Source organism: Pelophylax lessonae (genome assembly GCF_965119305.1).
Source record: "Pelophylax lessonae genome assembly, chromosome: 5".
Lineage (NCBI taxonomy): Eukaryota > Metazoa > Chordata > Amphibia > Anura > Ranidae > Pelophylax > Pelophylax lessonae.
Window position 1 is genome coordinate 338,185,742 of NC_138772.1, and position 22,103 is coordinate 338,207,844.

The window sequence follows — 22,103 nt, forward strand, 5'->3', positions numbered from 1 at the left end:
ATGTTGATAAGAGACAGATGAACTCCCCTAGACAGTTGGCATACAGAGCCGCTTATCTCTTTCTAAGGGCTTGTTTACACAAGTTTTTGCACTCTGAGAAGCAATCCATGTTCAGATTGGTCTTTACGAAAGTATTTGAGGTATTGTATCGCCTCCTGCTTTAAAGTAGAGCTACAGGCATTTTTTTTTTTCATTTTGGATAAAGTAAGGGAATGTTCTAACCCCTGTCAGATTTTTTGCCATCTGTGTCCCATTGTGGAGATTTCCCTTCACTTCCTGTCCCATAGCCAAACAGGAAGTGAGAGGAAATCCCTGAAAATTAAGGGAATTCCTTGGGGACTCCAAGGTCACCAGAACTTATGTCACCATTGGAAAATTTCCTCTCTATTACTTTTCCCGGGACAACCCAAAATGTGGGTTTTTCTTTTAAATGATAATGGTAAACAGGAGAAATAGAGAATGAATCTCCTTAATGAGGTCGTAGACAGCAATAAAAACTAACAAGTGTAATCCCTCTGCACTCTATTTAAAACTAAAAAAAAAGTTTTGCCTTTAGTTATACTTTAAAGCGGTAGTAATGTCTCTTTTACAATATAAAATAATGTGACCCCTGCAGGTTTAAGCCATAATGTACATTCTGACAGACTAAAGCTGGATACACACTATACAACTTGTGTTGTTAGATTTCCATTAGATTTACCTTCAACTATGTAGTACAGGGGCCTGCCTGCTTGCATACAAATTGAAAGTGTTTAGGTTTGACCTCATATTATATGGTTTTGGTAAATCTAAGGGCTCTTTCACACGGTCCGCCTCCGTAGGCGGATCCGTGCTGCTCAGCGGGGATCGATCCACGATCCCCGCTGAGCCAGCGGATGGCAGCTCCGTCTCCGCTTGCAGTGCGGAGAGGGAGGTGTCACAGCCCCCGCTGCTCTCTATGGGGGATTGGATGAGAGGGGACCGCCTGTCCGCTCTCATCCGATCTGATCCGATCCGATCCCTGAACGGATGGAAAAATAGGGTTTCCATCCGTCCAGATTTCACGGACAGGATCGGACACGGATGGCAGCGGGTGTCAGTGGAGGTGTCTCCGCTGACATCCGCTGCCCCCTAGAGCTGCATGGAGGATCCGATCAGATCCGCCTAAAAAACTGACAGGCGGATCTGATCGGACCGCCCGTGTGAAAGAGCCCTAAAGGAAAAAATCTAAAGGGAATTGTATCGTATGTATCCAGCTTTACCCACAAACGGAGACCACTGTCCGGGCTCTCCCCAGTCCCTGGCGTTTCTATCTTCACCTGGTCTTCGCTTGGGGTTTCGCATCTCCTGGCCGGGCCGATGTGACATCACCACATCACTACGGCACGCAGAGTGGGCCATAAATGTAGTCTGAGCTGCGCATGTGCGGCTCAGATCTCATTACCCGCTGACAGGCAGAGGGAACACGTATGACAGAAGAGACCTCTAAGGTCTCTTCTGTTATAAAAAGCCTGCCTGTCAGCGGATTTGACCAATTATGAGTTTACTACTACTTTATCTCCCTGAACCCCTCACTAGCAGGTCACAACTGAGTGCATTGCATGCAATTGTGAGGTGCTAGCAGAGTGGCTCCATTCACTTCAAAGGATCGTGTTCACAAGGCACTATGCACACTGGGGGTGGCAGGGGGTATAACTCCTGCTGCCCCCATGGCATGTGTACACCCCGATTGCTGCCTTTGCAGCTAAAAGGGGTAGCAGATAGGGGATAGTAAAAGTGTGGCTCAACTGTAAGGTTTTACTTTCCCCTAAATCCATGTGTGAGCAAGTCCCAACCACAGATAATCTCTCCATGTGTGATTACATCTGCACACCTGCAAGGCCGCTGCAACTTCTGTTACCGTCGTGTACAAGCAGAGCGTCTGCAACTACCCACATCCACCCGAGAATCCAGCCGCAGGTATGCGCTAGGTTCTTGTCACAACTGACACATAATAGCTGTGTGAATGAGGCCTAGTATTATTAGATCTGTCCCCCAGCACTGTAGCTACCGGTCTCGATTAACCTTTTTTTCCCAGTTTCCATTGTGTCTCAAACATCTCAATGAGCTAGTCTGATGTACCGGTACTAGTTATCAGCAAAGGCAAGCCTATACAAACTATCAAAGGGATGTCCTTGTAAACCTGTATGAACGTCCTTGCTATACATGAGCAGGTTTGGTATCATGTCGCTCTCCTGGGGAAATGTAGCAATGAGTGTGCAAGTGGATGGTGAACACAAAAACCTGTGATTTATATGGGCTGAGCAATGCTGGTCACAAGCATAAACAATTTAAACTGCTCCAATGATGAAAGAATACATAAAAGTGCACTTGTCCTTTGAAGGCCTCATGTACACAGGCGTATTAAGTCATACAATGGAAATAGCAGGCGCATTTCTGTGCCCGGGAAACACAACAGCAGCATAAAACTGCCCATAGTAATGAATGGCTGTACTTATGTAAACTCACACATGGTCATAAATCCCTGGACGCATGCAAGCGTCATTTAGGGATTTAAGCCCCTGTTCAAGTTTACACAAGCACCGCATATACCCACATCTAGCTAGGATACATTCATTACCATAAGCAGTTGTGTCTCCCTGCCGTCAAAATACCGTAGATCCGCAATTTATGCTGTACAGCCTCATACTTCCATGTGCATGAGGGCTTTAAGGGTAGATTTAGACATGCGTCTAAAGCTCTTTCACACGGGGCGGATCCGTTTGGACAGACTCCACTTGCTCAGCGGGATCACTCCATTGATCCCCACTGAGCAGGCGGATGACATTGTTGGAGATACAACAGCTTTTAGCTTATCCGATAAACTGCAGTTCACAAATAGGTCAGTAGATGTCGCTAATGCTTAGTGATATGCTATGCATTCTCTATGATGTGTTGTCATTTCCTGTACACTGTACTGAACTTGTTGGTTGTCTCTTCCTGTCTGTGTTCTTATTACAATGAGGTGACATCTTTGATTTCTGTGTTATGTTCCAATAAAGAAGCCAGTTCCTGTTTACTCCACAATGTCTGATCTGTATGGACTCCGCTGCACCCAGTGATCGCACTCTGCAACAGACATGTCTGTCTCCACTCACTGTGTAGAGACAGACCTGTCAGAGTCCCGCTCTCTTCTATGGGGAGATTGGAAGATTTCATTCGATCCAAGCAGCTGGACGGATGGCGAACGTATCGCCATCCCTCTGTTTTCAGTGGATCATGTCAGATCGGATGCCAGGCGGGTGTCAACGGATCCGCCTCCCCCTAAAGGTCAAAGGGTGGCTTGATCGGGTCCACCTGAAAATCGGTTCGATCGTGTGAAAGGGGCCTAAATCTCTCTTGCATCTGAAGCTTGTTCTGCATTCAGATCACACTACAGAGAGTACTGACAGGTGGTGTGGAAGCGATACAACACCTCCTCTTGTAGCTCCATTTTTACTGACAAACGCGCTGCAACTGAATGCATTGCATGTGTTTGCCGGTGTTTGCAACGCTTCTCCATTTACTTGAATGTGTAGGGTTCGGCAGGCTTGTCACTTGCCACAAGTTGGGTGGACATTACAGCAGGCATGAAGCGTCATGGCGGCGGCATCTAAACACCCTTCTCCACTTCCTATTGAAGCCTAAAGAGGGGGCTGTTGGCAGGCAGCAAAAACAAGGCTCAACCACGCATTTTTGCTGTCCCCCAACTGCAAGTCTGAGCAAAGCCAAAAGATGAACTAATATGGATGTTTTCTACTCTGGTGGAGAGGAGATGGCAGCAGGTACGTATATCTTGTTCTATTCTAAACCCCAGTGTCACCAGGCCTTCCTATCTAATAGCAAAACTTAAAGAGGCTGTAAACCTCCCAAAAAAATAAATAAATCAAATAACAACCTGAAAGACAAAGGCATATTGAGCTAGTATGCATAGCATTCTATTTCATTATGAAATACTTACCTTAGAATGAAGCCCCCGCAGCGACGCCCGCTCACCGCTGACACGGCGTCCATCTATACCTGGTCTTCCTTCCGGGTTCGTGTCCTCCGGCCATCAGATTGGCCGGAGCCGCGATTACGTCACTTCCCTGCATGCTGAAGGAACTCCCAGGGCTCTGAAGGAACGACATGGGCGGCCGTTCCTTCAGAGTGCATGCACCAGTGATGTCACAGACTGCATGCAAAGGAAAAATCTCCTAAATGGTGCATGTTTAGGAGGTATTTACACTACAGTACCTATGGGTAAGCCTTATCATAGTCCTACCTATAGGTACAAGTTACAGAGGAAGCCTTACTTCCTCTTTAAGAAAGACATTAGTTATTGTATTCTTAGCTCAGTTGATTCCCTTTCATCAAAGCATAATATAGGGCACGTGTCGATGGCCTTTTGTTTGCAGCGGCTCTTCTTTTTAATTCCTCTACAAGTCTATGGGAATACAAAAGAAGCTTTAAAGCAGGTCAAATGCAGGTAAATGGGCCTGTCTATTAATTCTGAATGACTGATGTCAAAATCAAACTAAATCTGCTTATTGACACAGGCCTAGAGCCTGTTAACACATGTCCTTATGATGTATTTAAAGGATAAGTTCACCTTTGGTAACATGTTACATATTACCAAAGAGCGTCTGCCCTGCACCTGAACCTTGAGGCTGGTTTCACACTGATGCGACCGCGGGTCACAGCAGGGAGATTGGTGCGCCCCTGTTCACCAATTCAGGTCTGATTTTTTGCATGAATTTGGACCTGAAATGGAGCCAAAGACACACAGGACCCTTTTCCAATGCATACCGCGGCTGTCCCGGAGTTGTGTGAACCGCCTCCAGTGAGAGCCGGTCACACTCTCCTGTCATGGGAATTGGATGCAGGAAAACCTGCATCCAATTCGCATCAGTGTGAACCCAGCCTCACAGTTTTCTGGGAATGAATGAACTACAAGAACCGTCATCCATTGGGGCAGACGTCTTGTAGATCTCAATGAACTGTGGGGGCGCTTGTGAGTACTCTCGTAGTTCAATAATCCTACCTGCAGTGCAGTACAGTAACTACGATACAGTAACGAGCGGTACGGGCAGACAGCTGACTGAGAGACTGCAGGATTCTGGCATTGCTGATCGCAGATGCAATGCTTTACAGGCAGCAGGGTAAAAAAATAAATGCACATTTTTGTACCTGCATGTTTTTTTTTTTGTTTTTTTTTTTTTACAAAAGGTGAACTTAACCTTTAAGAGATGAAAAATGTACAAGCACCTGCTAAAAATAACCCTGCCTCTGGGAGTAGGAAAAAAAATAAGACCAAGCAAGCCTGTACTAGAAGAAGCTTTGGGGCGCATTCATACCATGTATGCACCATATGCACTGAGCTGCTATAGGCAGCCTTACGAATAGAATCCCAACACAGTTTGCATTATGTCCAAATGATTCAATTACCATCACTGTGCTGCAGTGCTGTGCACTGAAAAAAGTGATGCAACACAGTACACAGTACACCGCATCATGGTTTTAACCAGTTATGGACCGGAAAGGATTTGCCCCCTTAATGACCAGGCCATTTTTTGCAATTCGGCGCTGAGTGGTTGTGCAACACTGTACCGAAATAAAATTGATGTCCTTTTTTTCCCACAAATAGAGCTTTCTTATGGTGGTACTTGATCACCTGTGCAATTTTTTTAACAAAAAAATAGTGACAATAATGAAAAATAAAAAAAAACAATATTTTTCACATTCTGCTATATAACATTCCCAAAAAAAAAAATTAAAAATCAAAAATGTTTCATAATTTAAGGCCAATTTGTATTCTGCTACATATTTTTGGGGGGAAAAAAATCACAATAGGTGTATTTTGATTGGTTTGCGCAAAAGTTATCGCGTCTACAAACTAGGGGAAAGATTTATGTCATTTTTATTTTTATTTTTTTTACTAGTAATGGCGGCGATCTGCGATTTCTAGAGGGACTGCGACATTGCGGCGGACAGATCGGACCCCTAACTGACATTTTTGACACTTTTGGGGGGACCAGTGACATTACTACAGAAATCAGTGCTAAAAATATGCACTGTTACTGTAATAAGGACATTGTCAGGGAAGGGGGTTAACCCAGGGATGATCGAAGGGTTAATTGTGAGCCTAGGGGAGTGTTTTCTAACTGTGGGGGGGGGGGGGAAGGGACTCGTGAAATAATCATAGAGACCTGTGATCTTATATAGAAGGATCACAGGCGCTCTGTGATCATTTCAGAGAGAACAAGGGTCAGCTGTGTTTACAACAGCTGACCGTCCTTCTGTGTCAGCGGGGAGCGATCACGGGTGCCCGGCGGCAATCGTAGGCCATCGGTCCCGTGGATCAGCATCCCCGCTCGCCCCCCAGCACCACTCCCGTGACTGACGTACCTCTGCGTCGATTCACGCAGCTAAGCCAGCCTGCCGCAGCTGTCAGCTAGTGGTTAAAGATAATAGCAATGTCACTTTGGGGTTTATTTACTAAAGCTGGAGTGCAAAATCAGTCTAATTTCTGCATAGAAACCAATCAGCTTCTAACCTCAGCTTGTTCAATTAAGCTTTAGCAATAAAACCTGGAAGCTGATTGGTTTCTATGCAGAAGTGAGCCGGATTTAGCACTATCCGGCTTTAGTAAATAAACCCCAATATGACATTTCATTAAAGTTAAAAAAAAAAAGCAGTGTAATGAATATTCTACGATGCATCAGCACCATTTCCTTCACAGCGCACAACAGCAGCCTTGGCAAAACAAAGCCGCTGGTGTGAATAAGCCCTTATACTTAACCTTTTGGCAGGTTTCAGATGCAGAAAACTTCCAAGTGTGTTGGATGGTACCCCACTGTTTCTCCCACCAAGTTCACTGGATTTATTGCAGGATCAACAGGTACTGTATAAAGTATTTTAACCACTTTACCGCTGAGTACCTTAGTACTACGTCGTCAGACACTCTCCTTGTGGGCGGCGCTCGCGCCCCGCCGGAGGCTCGCTCCCGCTGTTTTCAGTCACAGCGGGAGTCGGGCCAGGGGAGGAGCGGCGGCGATCGCCTCTGCTCTTCCCCGATCGTCGGGGATCTAGTGTGGAGATCCGCCCGCTTGTGTAAACACAAGCGGGCGGATCTCCCAAGTGACAGGCAGGGTCAGATTGCAGGGTTCAGCATAGCTGAACCCTGGATCTGTCCTTGTGTCACACAGTCACCTCCCCCCCACACGTCAGTAAGCACCAGGCATACATTAACCCCTCCCTCTCCAATAAAATTAACCCCTTCCCTGCCAGTGTCATTTTTACAGTAACAGTGCATATATATAGCACTGATTACTGCAGTAATGTCACTGGTACCCCCAAAAGTGTCAGTCAAGGGTCCGATCTGTCCGCCGCAATGTCGCAGTCCCGCAAAAAAAAAAATCGCAGATCGCCGCCATTACGCGTTAAAAAAAAACACCAAAAATGACAGAAATCTTTCCCTTTGTTAGTAAACGCGATAACTTTTGCGCAAACCAATCAAAATACGCTTATTGTGAATTTTTTTACCAAACATAGGTAGCAGAAAACAAATTGGCCAAAAATTTAAAAAAATTTTGATTTTTACATTTTTTTGGGGGGAATTTCATATTAAAAAATGTGAAAAATATTGTTGTTTTTTCAAAATTTACGTTTTTTTTTTGTTTATAGCGCAAAAAGTAAAAATCGCACAGGTGATCAAATACCACCAAAAGAAAGCTCTGTGTGTGGGTATGGCGTCGCACAACCGCGCAATTGTCAGTTAAAGTTGCACAGCGCCAAATCGCAAAAAGTGGCCAAGACGTAAGACAGCAAAATGCTCTAGTGGTAAAGTGGTTAAAATTTAACAGATATAACAAAAACAAAAGGAGCACAGGCCAGCTTGATTTATATATAGTTATAAGATTTAGATATATACTACTATATTACCAAAAGTATTGGAACGTCTGCCTTTACATGCACATGAACTTTATTCGCATCCCAGTCTTAGTCTGTAGGGTTCAATACTGTATTGAGTCAGCCCACCCTTTGCAGCTATAATAGCTTCACTTCTTCTGGGAAGGCTGTCCACAAGCTTCCAGAAGTGCAATTGTGAGGTCAGGCACTGGTGTGGACGAGAAGGCCTGACTCGTACTCTCCACTCTAATTCATAACAAAGGTGTTGTATTGGGTTGAAGTCAGGACTCTGTCCAGGCCAGTCAAGTTCCTCCACCCCAAACCCGCTCATCCATGTCTTTATGGACCTTGCTTTGTGCACTGGTGCGCAGTCATGTTGGAACAGGAAGGGGCCATCCCCAAACTGTTCCCACAAAGTTGCGAGCATGAAATTGTCCAAAACGTCTTGGTATGCCGACGCCTTAATAGTTCCCTTCACTGGAACTAAGGGGCCAAGCCCAAACCTTTAAAAACAACCCCACACCATAATACCCCCTTCACCAAATGATTTGGACCAGTGCACAAAGCAAAGTCCATAAAGACATGGATGAGCGAGTTTGGGGTGGAGGAACTTGACTGGCCTGACCTCAACCCGATAGAACACCTTTGGGATGAATTGAGTGGAGATTGCAAGCCAGGCCTTCTAGTCCAAGAACAGTGCCTGACCTCACAAATGCGCTTCTGGAAGAATGGTCAAACATTCCCATAGACACACTCCTAAACCTTGTGGACAGCCTTCCCAAAAGAGTTAAAGCGGTTATAGCTGCAAAGGGTGGGCCAACTCAATATTGAACCTTACAGACTAAGACTGGGATGCCAGGTGTAAAGGCAGGTGTCCCAATACATAGTGTGCATGTATATATATATACACACACACACACACACACACACACACATATATATATTAGTGATGCACCGAAATTTCGGCCGAAAATGGGCTTATTCCATTTCGGCTGAAAATGGGTTAAATATGCCGATACTTTCAAAAAACCCGCTTCTGGCCGGCGGTCCGCCTCCCGGTGATGTCACTACTACTACGATCTGTGCATGAATGAACTAACACACCGGGTGGGCGAGTGGCCGCTAATAGCTGTAACTATGTGAGCGCTTCACTTCCCTGTTAGGCATGTATCTCCGCTGACAGGGAAGTGAAGCGCTCACATAGTTACAGCTATTAGCGGCCGCTCGCCCACCCGGTGTGTTAGTTCATTCATGCACAGATCGTAGTAGTAGTGACATCACCGGGAGGCGGGCCGCCGGCCAGAGGCGGGTCTTTTGAAAGGAAGGACACCGGAGGACTGGAGCTGAGAGTAAGGAGATTGCATTGGGATTGTGAGGGACGCTGAGGCAGGGGGGGAGGGATGCTGAGGCAGGGAGGGAGGGATGCTGAGGTGGGGGGGGGGGAGGGACGCTGGGGCGGGGGGGGAGGGACGCTGAGGCAGGGGGGGGAGGGACGCTGAGGCGAGCTTACCAATGGTATTAGTATTATGCAGCATGAGGGGGTTAATGTATTGCCACTGCTGGTCACTGATGAACTAGTGACCGACCAGTGGCAGTTAATTAACCCCTTTGTGCTGCATTAGTGCAACCAGTAGCAGTGCAACCAGTGTTAATTAACACTGATACTGGTTGCACTAATGCAGCATAAAGGGGTTAATTAACTGCCACTGGTCAGTCACTAATTCATCAGTGACCAGCAGTGGCAATACATTAACCCCCTCATGCTGCATAATACTAATACCATTGGTAATTAAATTAACCACTATACTGCGACAGGGTGGCAGCTACAAGTGTACGCCTCCCTGTTTTTGGTGTATGCCCCTGTTCTATCTATTTTAAAATTATTTGGGGGAAAAAAGTCATTTTCGGTTTTGGTTTTCGGCCAAGGGCATCCTGCATTTTTGGTTTCGGTTTTCGGCCCAGAATTATTATTTCGGTGCATCCCTAATATATATATATATATATATATATATATATATATATATATATATACATACATACATACATACATACACACACATAGTTATTATACAATAATAATAGTTATACAATTTTACTATTGGTTTCACATTGCATGTAGCATTGTAGCGCAGGGGATTACACACGTGTATATATATATATATATATATATATATATATATATATATATAGATACACAAGTAAACTATATTATCACAATGTTATCACACGTCCAGGAAGTGTAGGGATGTTCCCCAGTGGAACCCAGGACAGCTGTAAAAACTGACAGATGTTCTCACCCTTCTGTACTCTATCTAAAAATATAAAGAAAACTTTTGGCTGACACTTTAAATAAACAGTATGCATTTCCTGTAAGTGTGTCAGACCTCAACGTCCAATGACTAGAAGATTACTCACTGCTTGTCTGTGACGTACTGGATTGCACACTCCATTCATAGAATGAACTAGCAATATGTCTGTCAATTATTAATCACGCTACTTCCTTTTTCATTTTTATAAGTTTAATAGGTGAACAGGCTACCATTCCAAAATAGTCCCTGTTCACACCTGTGCAACAATGAATGACACAGGGAACCTCATTATTGTCTATGGAGCCCGTTCACGTCTATACAACGTCCGTCCATGCCACTTGAAAAAGTAAGGCCCCTTTTATACAAAGGGTCCAATTAGGTCAGCCTGTCAGTTTTTTAGATGGACCTGATCGGACAATCCATTCACCTCTACCAGCCGGTGTAAATGGACTTGTCTCCGTTTACCCACCTACCTCCTATCCAATATGGTCCATTAAAAAAAAGGATCAGTCCTCTTCCATCTAGGTTGAACAGATTGAAGGGCAGTCAGGTGTAAACGGACAGCAGAGTCCGTTTACACCCGCCAATCCATAGACCAGGCTTGGTCTATGTCTGCTCTGCATAAACTGAGCGGATACAGACCTGTTATCTACCCGCTCTGCTCCGATCAGCAGAGGATCAGCAGTCAGATCCCCACTAATCATAACAAAGTCCGCCCCATGTGAAAGAGGCCATAAGGAGCAGTCCGCCATTTTTTGGTGTGATATGATGAATTTTTGACTCCAAAGACTTCAATAAGAGCGCAGCAAAAACGCATAAAAATACATGAAAGATGCATTAAAAATGCACAAAAGAAATGCTTGAAAATGCAGACGCATAAGTATAAACCTAACTGATGCACAACATTGAAAATGAATAAAATGTAGTAAATGAAACAACTTGTTAGGGAACGAAATATTGTTTCAGCGGACCCTTCACAGGTTTTTTTTTTCAGTTAGTTGATATGATGAGAACATTCCAAGTCTAACTGGCTCTAAAGGCAACAGCTGAAAAAGAACACACTGTACAGAGTCTACGTATTCATTACTATGTGCCACTGCTATGTAGCATAATTACTCTATCACAAGAAGGAGCGCCCGCTCAGTGACTTGCTATAGTGTTATTACTATTAACTAGTATATACTATTAGTATTGCTATAATGCGAATACTAGAGTTTCTGCACTTGCTCTGGACATAATATATTAAATACGGTCTTGCAACAACAGCAGAATGAATGCAAAAATATGCTGTAAAGCATGGCCAGAAAAGTCACACACTGCACAGCATAGAGCAGGGAACTGAGTGTAATCTGAGATCTGAGTGGACTGAATACACACACACATCCCCTTCTTTACTGTCTCATAGGAAAATATGCATATCTGGGGCTGTTAATCCCCTGATGTGTGCTGGAGGGGGTACAGGACTGTCTTCTGGGATTGTCTGGTGTCGGAATAGTCTGTCAGAAGTGACTCATACAGATAGTAGAGGAAGACAGAGAGAGGAGACAGAAATCACACTAGGCGCTGTGGATCAAAGCAAGTACACACCATAGAAAAATATGCTTTGTTCATTTTTTATTACATAGGTTTATAACCACTTTAAATATAATCCCTAATAGGAACGAACTATATAAATCCATTTGTGTGCACTTAGGGGTTGATTTACTAAAGGCAAATAGACTGTGCGGTTTGCAAAGTGCAGTTGTACTCTGCGAATAGGAATGCAACAGGAATATAATAGCCAGAAGTCTGAACATGTATGACTAGCTTTAAGCTGGCCACTCATGTTCAGTGCCGGTTCACACTAATACAACTTGTCAGGTGACTTGGTCAGCCTGGCAAGTCGTGCACCGTCGTGGTCATTAAGTATTACAGGACCGGTTCTAATAGGAGCGACACAAGTCGCTCTGACTTAGAAAAAGGGTCCTGTACTACTTTGGGTGGCGACCTGGAGGTGACTTTCATTGACATTCATTTTATGAAGTCCGTGCAAGTCGCGCTGCACGCGACTTCACAGGTCGCCCCCTAAGTCGGAGCGACCTAGTGTGAACCGGCACTTAAAATCGTTTGAGAAAATGGTCGTTTTTGATAATGATCTGTCGGGCCTGCATGCGATAACTCCATCATTGTATCTAAATATTAAACAATAATTGTACATTTTTCATGGATCAGGCGAAACGATGTACAGATTTTTTTATCATTGTGAACCCTCCCATTTGCCAACTGTCTAAAATAAAGTTTTTAATCGATTCCAATAGAATTTAGAAAATGGATCGTTTATGCTACAAAAATCCGATGTGCCGGTTCGTTTATTTGCCAGAGAACTTTGCACTTTGAGAATTGAAATGAGCCCACTAAAGTTTTGAAGGTCAAACAATCGAGTGTATCAAACGTTTTTTCATATGATTTTTTAACCATGTATGGCCACCATTAGGTCGGCCAAAGATGGCTCAAATCTCGACAAGTTTAGCAGAAACCGGTCAAGATTTGAACCATGTGTGGGCACGCTGAATGTACCAAGTTGATCAGTACAGCCAGCCTGCTGGATTCACTTGCGATTATCGCTAGCAGCTGCTATAGCTGCTAGCAAAATTCACTGTCTTCTCCCAGCGGGGACAGCTTCTCCTTCCGGGAGCAGACAATTGCTCAGCGGGAGGGATTCCCCTGTCAGCACTGCCTGTGTGGATGGGGGAATCATGCAAATTTCTTTCCTGCAACCAAAGAAATTTGCACGCCTGCCTTAGTCTCAGCCAGAACTCATCAGTTTAATCAGGTACATGCCTATCCTATACCCAGCTTGTTTATGAATCTGCAGTGATGTCAGTTCATGCACATGTATGCTTAAGGCCGGCCATATACAGTGCGAACTTCTTTCCTGCAACCACAAAATAAATTTGCCCGATTTCTCCATCAACACAGTGTTGATGCAGGAATTCCTCCTGCCGGGTCATCATCTTCTCAGGGTGGAAGGGGGTGGGGGAAGCCGTCCCCGCTGGGAGAAGACAGTGATTATTGCTGGATCTAGCGATAATCACAGGTACAACCTGGCATGCTGGTTGTACATAGGTTGATCAATCGATCAACTTGGTACATATAGCTTGCCCATACACGGTTCGAAGCTTGGCTAGTTCCTGCTGAACTGGCTGAGATTTGAACCGTGTATGGCCAGCCTTACTTGTAATCCCTGGTCTTATCACATAACCAGATATGGGTGTAATGCTTTATATACTAGTACCACTTGTTTCCAGCTCTGTGCTGACATATTTATTAGCTGAACAATTCAAAACTATAAAGGCAATGAGAATAAAGATGAATGTGTGTATGGGTCACATGGGTCCATCATTCTTGCATTTCATTTACTATGCAGACCTGGCACAATGCTGAAGAAAGATATTTAGAGACCCAATGAAATTTCAACACTGGATTGGTATTGGGACTACGTGGGAAATAACTGTCAGGACTGACTATATGAAAAGTTACGTGTACCCTTCTCAATGAGTGCAGAGAGCTGAATAGGCACAATGGCATATATTGGGCATATGCAGTGCATTTCCTGCGAATCTAAAACCACATTACACTGTACTGGCCATATGCAGAATGGAAATCACCCATAAGCCTGGATTACTTTGGATAAAAACTGCACTTGGCTAATATGATCGCCGTTATTAATGATTGGCACCTCTCATTATCTAATGGCTGTGCTTCTGTTTTGCAAATGGAAGAAGAGTAAATTATGCAGCAGCTGGATAGGAGCTATTAATTAATGCCAAGAAATGATGCTGCCGTAGACTGCAACCCCCTCTCAACCGCAAAAACAGTAAGACAAAGTAAATGGCATAAACATATGCTGACACAGATTACTAAATGCAAACTTTTTACTGCTATAAGCCCACTGATTAAAGTAGATCTAAAAGGGGACTCAACGACGCATGCTAAATCACATAGAGGGGGATTTACTAAGACTGAAGCAGACAGAATCTGGAGCAGCTGTGCATGGCAACCAATCAGCTTCTATCTTTCATTTTCAAAGCTTAAAGTGTAAATTCATCTTTACAGAAAATCTGTAAGGTGAACTTACACTGGACCCCCTTCCTCATCCCCCCCCCCCCCGATCCTTCTGACTTGGAGTCCAGCGATCACCCGCTGTGAGACATTGGGTTGCCGCTTTACCAGTTTGGGGATTTAAAATCCCCAAGGCTTTCTCTACTCTTCTCCAGTGCTGACAGGACAGGCTAGGTGGGTTCTAAATGGTCAGTGCTGACCAATTAGAATGTCTGCTATCCATACATGCAGAGAGGTACATTTATCCATGGGGATTTCAAATCCCCGTAACCATTAAAGTGGCGACCCAATGTCTCACAGCGGGTGATCGTGGGACTCCAAGTCAGCGGGACTGGAGGGGATGAGGAAAGGGGTCCATTGTTAGTTCACCTTACGGGTTTTCTGTAAAGGTAAACTTACCCTTTAAAGAAGCTGTAAACCTTTACATATACCCAGGGAATTGACTGACCTCAGTTGATACACAGAGATTAAACAAATCCTCCTACATAAGTGCCTGTTTATCTGCAGTCTTCGCTTCTCTATATTTGTTCAAAGTCCAAAATGTACTAACTTGTCTGAGCTGTCAGGAAAAAGGGAGCAGGGAGCTGAACTTACACTCTGCAGAGCTCAGTGAGAAGAGTTCTGAGAGCTGATTGGAGGGAAGGGACACACCCCCCTCCACACAGCACACAGGAACAGAGCTGAGGCTGTCAATCAGCTGGAGATCCCTCCCTTGTCACCTTCTTTCTCTTGCTGTCAGGAAAACTTGTCAGAAGTGATTTATACTGATAGCAGAGGAACGAGGCAGCAGACAGAAATGACACTTAGTGCTCCTAAGTGAGACAAGTACACACTATAGAGGGATATGCTTTGTTCATATTTCATGTCTGAGGTGTACGCCCACTTTAAAGCTAAAAGCTGATTGATTATAATGCATGTACAGCTTCTACAGATTCTGTCTACTTTAGTCCCTGCTTTTTTTTAAATGAAATACTGTTTTTATCTCTGCCATTATTCATTTTATTATTATTTGTATCTTTGACTGCTGATGTCCTCCAGCCTTTTTCAGCCGCTTCTTGTCTACATGCACTGGATCTGGCATCATTGATCAGGACTGGTTTCTGAAGTGCTAGTTCACACCAGCCCGCAGAGTACAGGATTACGGGATGGTGTCCGTTATGTACCAGCAGTGAGATGTGCTGTTCCAGTCCCACTGCAAGGGAGGATTTTTAATTCTCAGGAGTTAAACTTTTTTTTACACAATTTTAGGCAATTTCTGCCTCTCGGATAAGTAATCACTGACACCAATGATTTTGTAGCAATCTGTAAGAAAGGCATTCATCCCACTGACCATCACACTGTGTCATTATGGACTTCTCCAGGTGAATGTGACAATGTAGCACAATTAGAAGACACTTCCCACCCCCTAACAGGAAATGCCTAAACAAGGTCATTCAAGGCAAGATCATCAGGAATTGTAATAATAAATAATGCATATTAAAAAAAATGAAATTACATTAACATGACTGGATATAAATCTACTTTAATATTAGGGATGCACCGAATAATCGGCGGCCGAACATTATTCGGCCGAAAATAGAAAAAATAGCACTTTCGGTGTTCGGCCGAATAAGTCAAAAGGCCGAATAATTTTGTGCCGAATAATAGGGCTGAACGATAGTCAATATGATATTGACTATCGTTCTGTGGCCGTAGGCGATATTCATATCGCCGAGGTCACGATATTTACAGGAGGAAGGGACTCGGAGGAGGACAGGAGGACTCACAGACTTCCGTGTTAGGCAGGGGAAGCCATGACACTTCAGCGGTGAGCATACATACATTACTCACTCGTGCACTGCAGCCCGCCCCACACATTCAGTGAGTCTTACTCTCCTCCCTAGTTTTTTCAATGGCACATTCAGGAAGCCAATCACGCCGTGATTAGCTGCACAGCGAACCAATCACGCGTGCCTGCACACCTGATTGGTTCCGCTGTGCCGCTACTCACGGCGTGATTGGCTTCCTGAATGTGCCATTGAAAAAACTAGGGAGGAGAGTAAGACTCACTGAATGTGTGGGGCGGGCTGCAGTGCACGAGTGAGTAATGTATGTATGTGGCTGTGCTCCTTTCCAGGCTCCTACTAGTCCACCTCCAGCCTCCTACTACCACCACTATGAGAGACTGTCTGTCACTGTATAATCTGATCGAGTCCACACTGACACTGACTGACTGTCACTGAGTAATCGATGTTACCACATTAACCCTGACCTGCCCAGTGCCCTGTATCTGCAATTAAAATTTACAAGGCTGCCTGCATGCTTCCTGATTTCCATTCCCTGCATCCTTCCCAATCCCTACAGTGTCACTAACATTAACCCTATGGTACAAGGCTGCAGTGTGCACTGAATCCCATTCCCTACAGTAACATTTAGGGAGAGAGAGAGACATGAGAGGACAAGAGAGAGAGAGAGGACAAGAGAGAGAGAGAGAGAGACATGAGAGGACAAGAGAGAGAGAGAGTGAGAGGACAAGAGAGAGAGAGAGAGAGAGACACAAGAGGACAAGAGAGAGGACAAAAAATTGGCAAAATAAATGGAAAAAATGCAAAACACCGCGTTCGGTATTCGGCCTTCGGCCTTCGGCCAAACATTTTATTATTATTCGGCTTCGGCCAAGAATTTCATTTCGGTGCATCCCTATTTAATATGTATAGCTGCAGATTGATTAGCATCTCCTTTCTCAACTAGGGTTCCTCCAGAGGTTTCTAGGGGTTTCTGGAGCAATGACCAATTTCTAAAGGCAGCCATAGACTGATCGAGATTTGGCCGGTTAAGCAGGAACTGGACAAATTTCAATCTGTCTATAGGCAGGCTAGTTGTACTGAAATCAAACCACCGATCCACTTCAGTATGACCAGCCTGTCTGTTTATTTTTTCACCCGATCACTGCCAGAGGCTATAGCCGTCAGCAGTGATCATTTTATTCTGCCAGAGGCTATAGTCGTCAGCAGTGATCATTTTATTCTGCCAGAGGCTATAGTCGTCAGCAGTGATCATTTTATTCTGCCAGAGGCTATAGCCGTCTGCAGTGATCATTGTATACTGCCAGTGGGGAAGGCTCCCTGCCAGCAGAACACAATAGCGCTGATGGGGGATTCACCCCTCAACACAATCAAGAAGTAAAATCTACTTTACTTCAACCTGTGGTTGAAAGAAAGGAAATTGCATAATGTATGGCTTGCCTAACTTTCAGATATGTGACCACTGACACCAATGATCTTTGTACCTATCTGTAACTTGGGCATTCTGTCCACTGACCAACAGTGTACGAAACATTCTTCCCACTGACCATCACACTAATGTTCCCTGAGTTGTAGATATAGTAAATACTCCTAGGGGTTCCTTGAGGCTTGAAAGTTATTTCAATGGTTCTTTCTGGTTAAAAAGACTGGGTAACATATAAACTGGTCTTAAAACTATGTATAAGTAGCTAGCAGGGTGTCCAGCATCCCTTATCTGATCCCAGATTCCACATCCATGATCAAATCCTGGATCAGATTCCACATCCCTCATCACATACCACATCCATGATCAGATCCAGGATTAGATCCACATCCCTCATCACATACCACATCCATGATCATATACCACATCCATGATAAGATCCAGGATCTCTGATCAGATACCACATCCCCGATCACACACCACATCCATGATCAGATCACAGATCTCTGATTAAATACCACATCCCGATCATATATCACATCCATGATCACATCCAGGGATCTTTGATCAGATACCACATCCCGATCAATGACCACATTCATGATCTCTAATAAGATACAACTTCCATGATCAGATCCCAGATCTCTAATCAGATAGCAAATCCCCGATCACACACCTCATCAATGATCAGTTTCCAGATCTCTGATCTGATACCACATCCCCGATCACACACCACTTCCAAGATCAATTTTCAAATCTCTGATCAGATAACACATCCTTGATCATATATTACATCCATGTTCAGATCCCCAGATCTCTTATCAGATATCACATTCCCTGACCTTATCTCCCAGCCCTGTTTGTATCCCAGATCACAGACCACATTCCTAATCAGATTCCACATCCCTGATCTGATACTACATCCATGATCAGATCCCCAATCTCTGGTCACAGACCACATTCCTAATCGGCTTCCACATCCCTGATCTGATACCACATCCATGATCAGATCCCTAGATCTCTAACCAGATATCACATCCCTGACCTTATCTCCCAACCCTCTTTGGACCCCAGATCACAGACCACATTCCTAATCAGATTCCACATCCCTGATCTGATACCACATCCATGATCAGATCCCCAGATCTCTGACCAGATATCACATCCCTGACCTAATCTCCCAACCCTCTTTGGACCCCAGATCACAGACCACATTCCTAATCAGATTCCACATCCCTGATCTGATACCCATGATCAGATCCCCAATCTCTGGTCACAGACCACATTCCTAATCAGATTCCACATCCCTGAACTAATACTACATCCAGGATCAGATCCCCAATCTCTGGTCACAGACCACATTCCTAATCAGATTCCACATCCCTGATCTGATACCACATCCATGATCTGATACCACATCCATGATCAGATCCCCAGATCTCTGACCAGATATCACATCCCTGACCTAATCTCCCAACCCTGTTTAGATCCCAGATCACAGACCACATTCCTAATCAGATTCCACATCCCTGATCTGATACCCATGATCAGATCCCCAATCTCTGGTCACAGACCACATTCCTAATCAGATTCCACATCCCTGAACTAATACTACATCCAGGATCAGATCCCCAATCTCTGGTCACAGACCACATTCCTAATCAGATTCCACATCCCTGATCTGATACCACATCCATGATCTGATACCACATCCATGATCAGATCCCCAGATCTCTGATCAGATATCACATCCCTGATCTTATCTCCCAACCCTGTTTAGATCCCAGATCACAGACCACATTCCTAATCAGATTCCACATCCCTGATCTGATACCATATCCCTGATCAGATCCCCAGATCTCTGATCAGATATCACATCCCTGACCATTTCTCCCACCCCTGATCAGATCCCAGATGAGATTCCTGAGCAGACTGAGCCTCCTGGGAGTAAGCATGTCTAGGAAGCCCCCTCCCTGTACATTATTCACCAGTGACAGCAGAGCAAGACAAGCAGACTTGTTGAGGGTGGTGGGTGGACCTGACAATGGACTTACCTAAGGTTTTGACTGCGATCTGTTTGGTGAGAGGTGGCGGTAGGTTGATGCAGACCAGATCCACATCTTGATGCAACAAGACGTCGTCGATGCGGTTGGTATAGAAGGGGACACTCATTTCCTTGGCCAGCTCCTCAGCTTCTTCCTGGGTCCGACCCCACAGAGCCTTCACTGAGAAGCCTTCATCCTTCAGCAGAGGGATGATCACCCTGGAGGTCAGGCTGGTGCCGAAAACCCCTACTCCGGGCAGCATGGTGGTGCTATGAGATCAGGCGGACCTCCTCCTCCTCCTCTTCCTCCAGCAGGCACAATGACAAGGTGCAGCAGCAGCAGCAGGAAGCGTGCATGCAGAATGACACACTGGAATGCATGGGGTGTCCACCCTTCGATGGCTCTAGCCTCGGATGCCCCCCTCACCTATCAGGCTGGAGGGGCCAAGCTCTTCCCTCCATGTCCAGCTCATGTCAGGATCTCCAAGGCAGCCTGCTTTCCCCCCTCGATTCTTCTAATCAAAGGACAATACGATCCCAGGAGAGGACATCAAGAAGCTTGTGTCTGTAGGCAGCTCCTCTTCCTCATATTTCTGATAATAGAGAGCAGCCCTGGTGGCTTGGCTGCAATGTCCTGCAATCCGGAGGTCCCTGGGCTGGAGGCAGTGTGCCGATCTGGCAGCCTTTTAGTCTTGTTCTGCCATGATCACAGGCTTTCCCTCTTCATTGCTGTGATACAGAGAGTGGGCGGAGGCAGCTGCTGTCACCTAGTGTGTGTCTTTTCCTGGAACGCCCTCTCCCAACACTCATCTCTTATTGGTTACTGCTAAGGGGAGATTTAACCATTGCTTCCCCCCTCCTGGAGGACCACACTTGGCATGTGTTAGATGCAGGATCTAGAACTGGTCCAAGATGATGCTCACTGCAGGTGCTATGCAGATACTGTGTACACAGACAGGGATCAGGATCCCAGTATACTTGTGGGTGCTGAAACCAGCTTCAATCTTCACAGATTTACATCAATCAGCATAAAAAAATAAGAAAAGTCTGAATACAAAGGGTCAATTCAGTAAACAGACCTAGGCGTGTCTGTAAACAAATGGTGAAGATAGAGTAAACAGAGACTCCCCCACCAACTGCTATTTACTGGTAGTAAGGGAAGAATGCAAAGAACCAGTTACACCTGAAAACAGGAGGGGGGTTGTCATGAGGATACTAATTACATGGAAGCACCAGTAAAACTGTCTGCTCCTTTTTTATTGTAGTGTCCTCGTCTCATTTGTTTTACAATGAATAGATCAGTCGTTATCTTCCTTTTTACCCCCAGAGGAACCCTTGAAGATAAGTGGGGTACACACCAATCTGCCGAAAATTCCCCTCCTAGGTAAAATCGTATCATTTTCGGCTAGTGTGTACACAACTTTCAGCAGCCGATGCCGACATTTTCAACGAAAAAAAAAACAGAGGGACAAACCAACAAAAAAATAAAACCAAATTCTTATTGTCCGTCCCCAGACGACCAATTTTCGTTTAACCACTTAAGCCCCGGAAGATTTTACCCCCTTCCTGACTAGGGGGTATTTTGCGATTCGGCACTGCGTGACTTTAACGGACAATTGCGCGGTCATGCGACGCTGTACCTAAACGACTTTGACATCCTTTTTTTCCCACAAACAGAGCTTTCTTTTGGCGGTATTTGATTACCTGTGCGTTTTTTTGATCATGCGCTATAAACAAAAAAAGAGCGACAATATTGCAAAAATAACAATATGTTTCACATTTTTTTATATAAAATTCCCCGAAAAAAATGTAAAAATCAAAATTTTTTTAACATTTTAGGCCAATTTGTTTTCTGCTACATATGTTTGGTAAAAAAAAATCGCAAAAAGCATATTTTGATTGGTTTGCGCAAAAGTTATTGCGTTTACTAACTAAGGGAAAGATTTATGTCATTTTTGTTGTTTTTTTTTTTAACAAGTAATGGCCGCGATCTGCGATTTTTTTGCGGGACTACGACATTGCGGCGGACAGATCGGACCCTTGACTGATATTTTTGACACTTTTGGGGTTACCAGTGACATTACTACAGTAATCAGTGCTATACATATGCACTGTTACTGTAAAAATGACACTGGCAGGGAAGGGGTTAACCTTATTGGAGAAGGAGGGTTTCAGTGTGTCCCTAGGGGCGTGTTTCTAACTGTGCAGGGATGTGGCTGTTCATGTAACAGCAGAGATCAACGGTCCTACATAGCAGGACCGTATGATCTCTGCTGTTACACAAGGGAAAATGACAGGCGGCTTTGTTTACACTAGCCATCTGCCTTTCTCCCTCTGTAACTGACGATCGCGAGTGACCGGCGGACATCCGCGCGGGGATCAGATTGAGCGAGCGGGGGCGGGAGCCCCCTATTGGCTCTCAGGCGAGTGACGTACCGGTACGTCACTTTGCCTGGCCAGGGCTGACCGCCGCAGTATATGTACTTGCGGCGGTCGGCAACCGGTTAATGTGTATGCAGTACGTCCATGAAAAATCGGATACGAAAGGCCGCGCA

The 22,103-nt window shown here is 44.8% G+C and overlaps 1 protein-coding gene across 1 annotated transcript in view; it reads right to left on the bottom strand.

Moving 5' to 3' along the window:
- GFOD1 (Gfo/Idh/MocA-like oxidoreductase domain containing 1) overlaps positions 1 to 20,577 on the bottom strand; it is a 146,395-nt gene extending 125,818 nt beyond the window's left edge. The window contains exon 1 of the mRNA XM_082258186.1: positions 19,559 to 20,577. Coding sequence (XP_082114312.1) covers positions 19,559 to 19,811 — 253 coding nt within the window. The 5' untranslated portion in view covers positions 19,812 to 20,577. The remainder of the gene's footprint in view (positions 1 to 19,558) is intronic.
- Between the last annotated feature and the right edge of the window lie 1,526 nt (positions 20,578 to 22,103).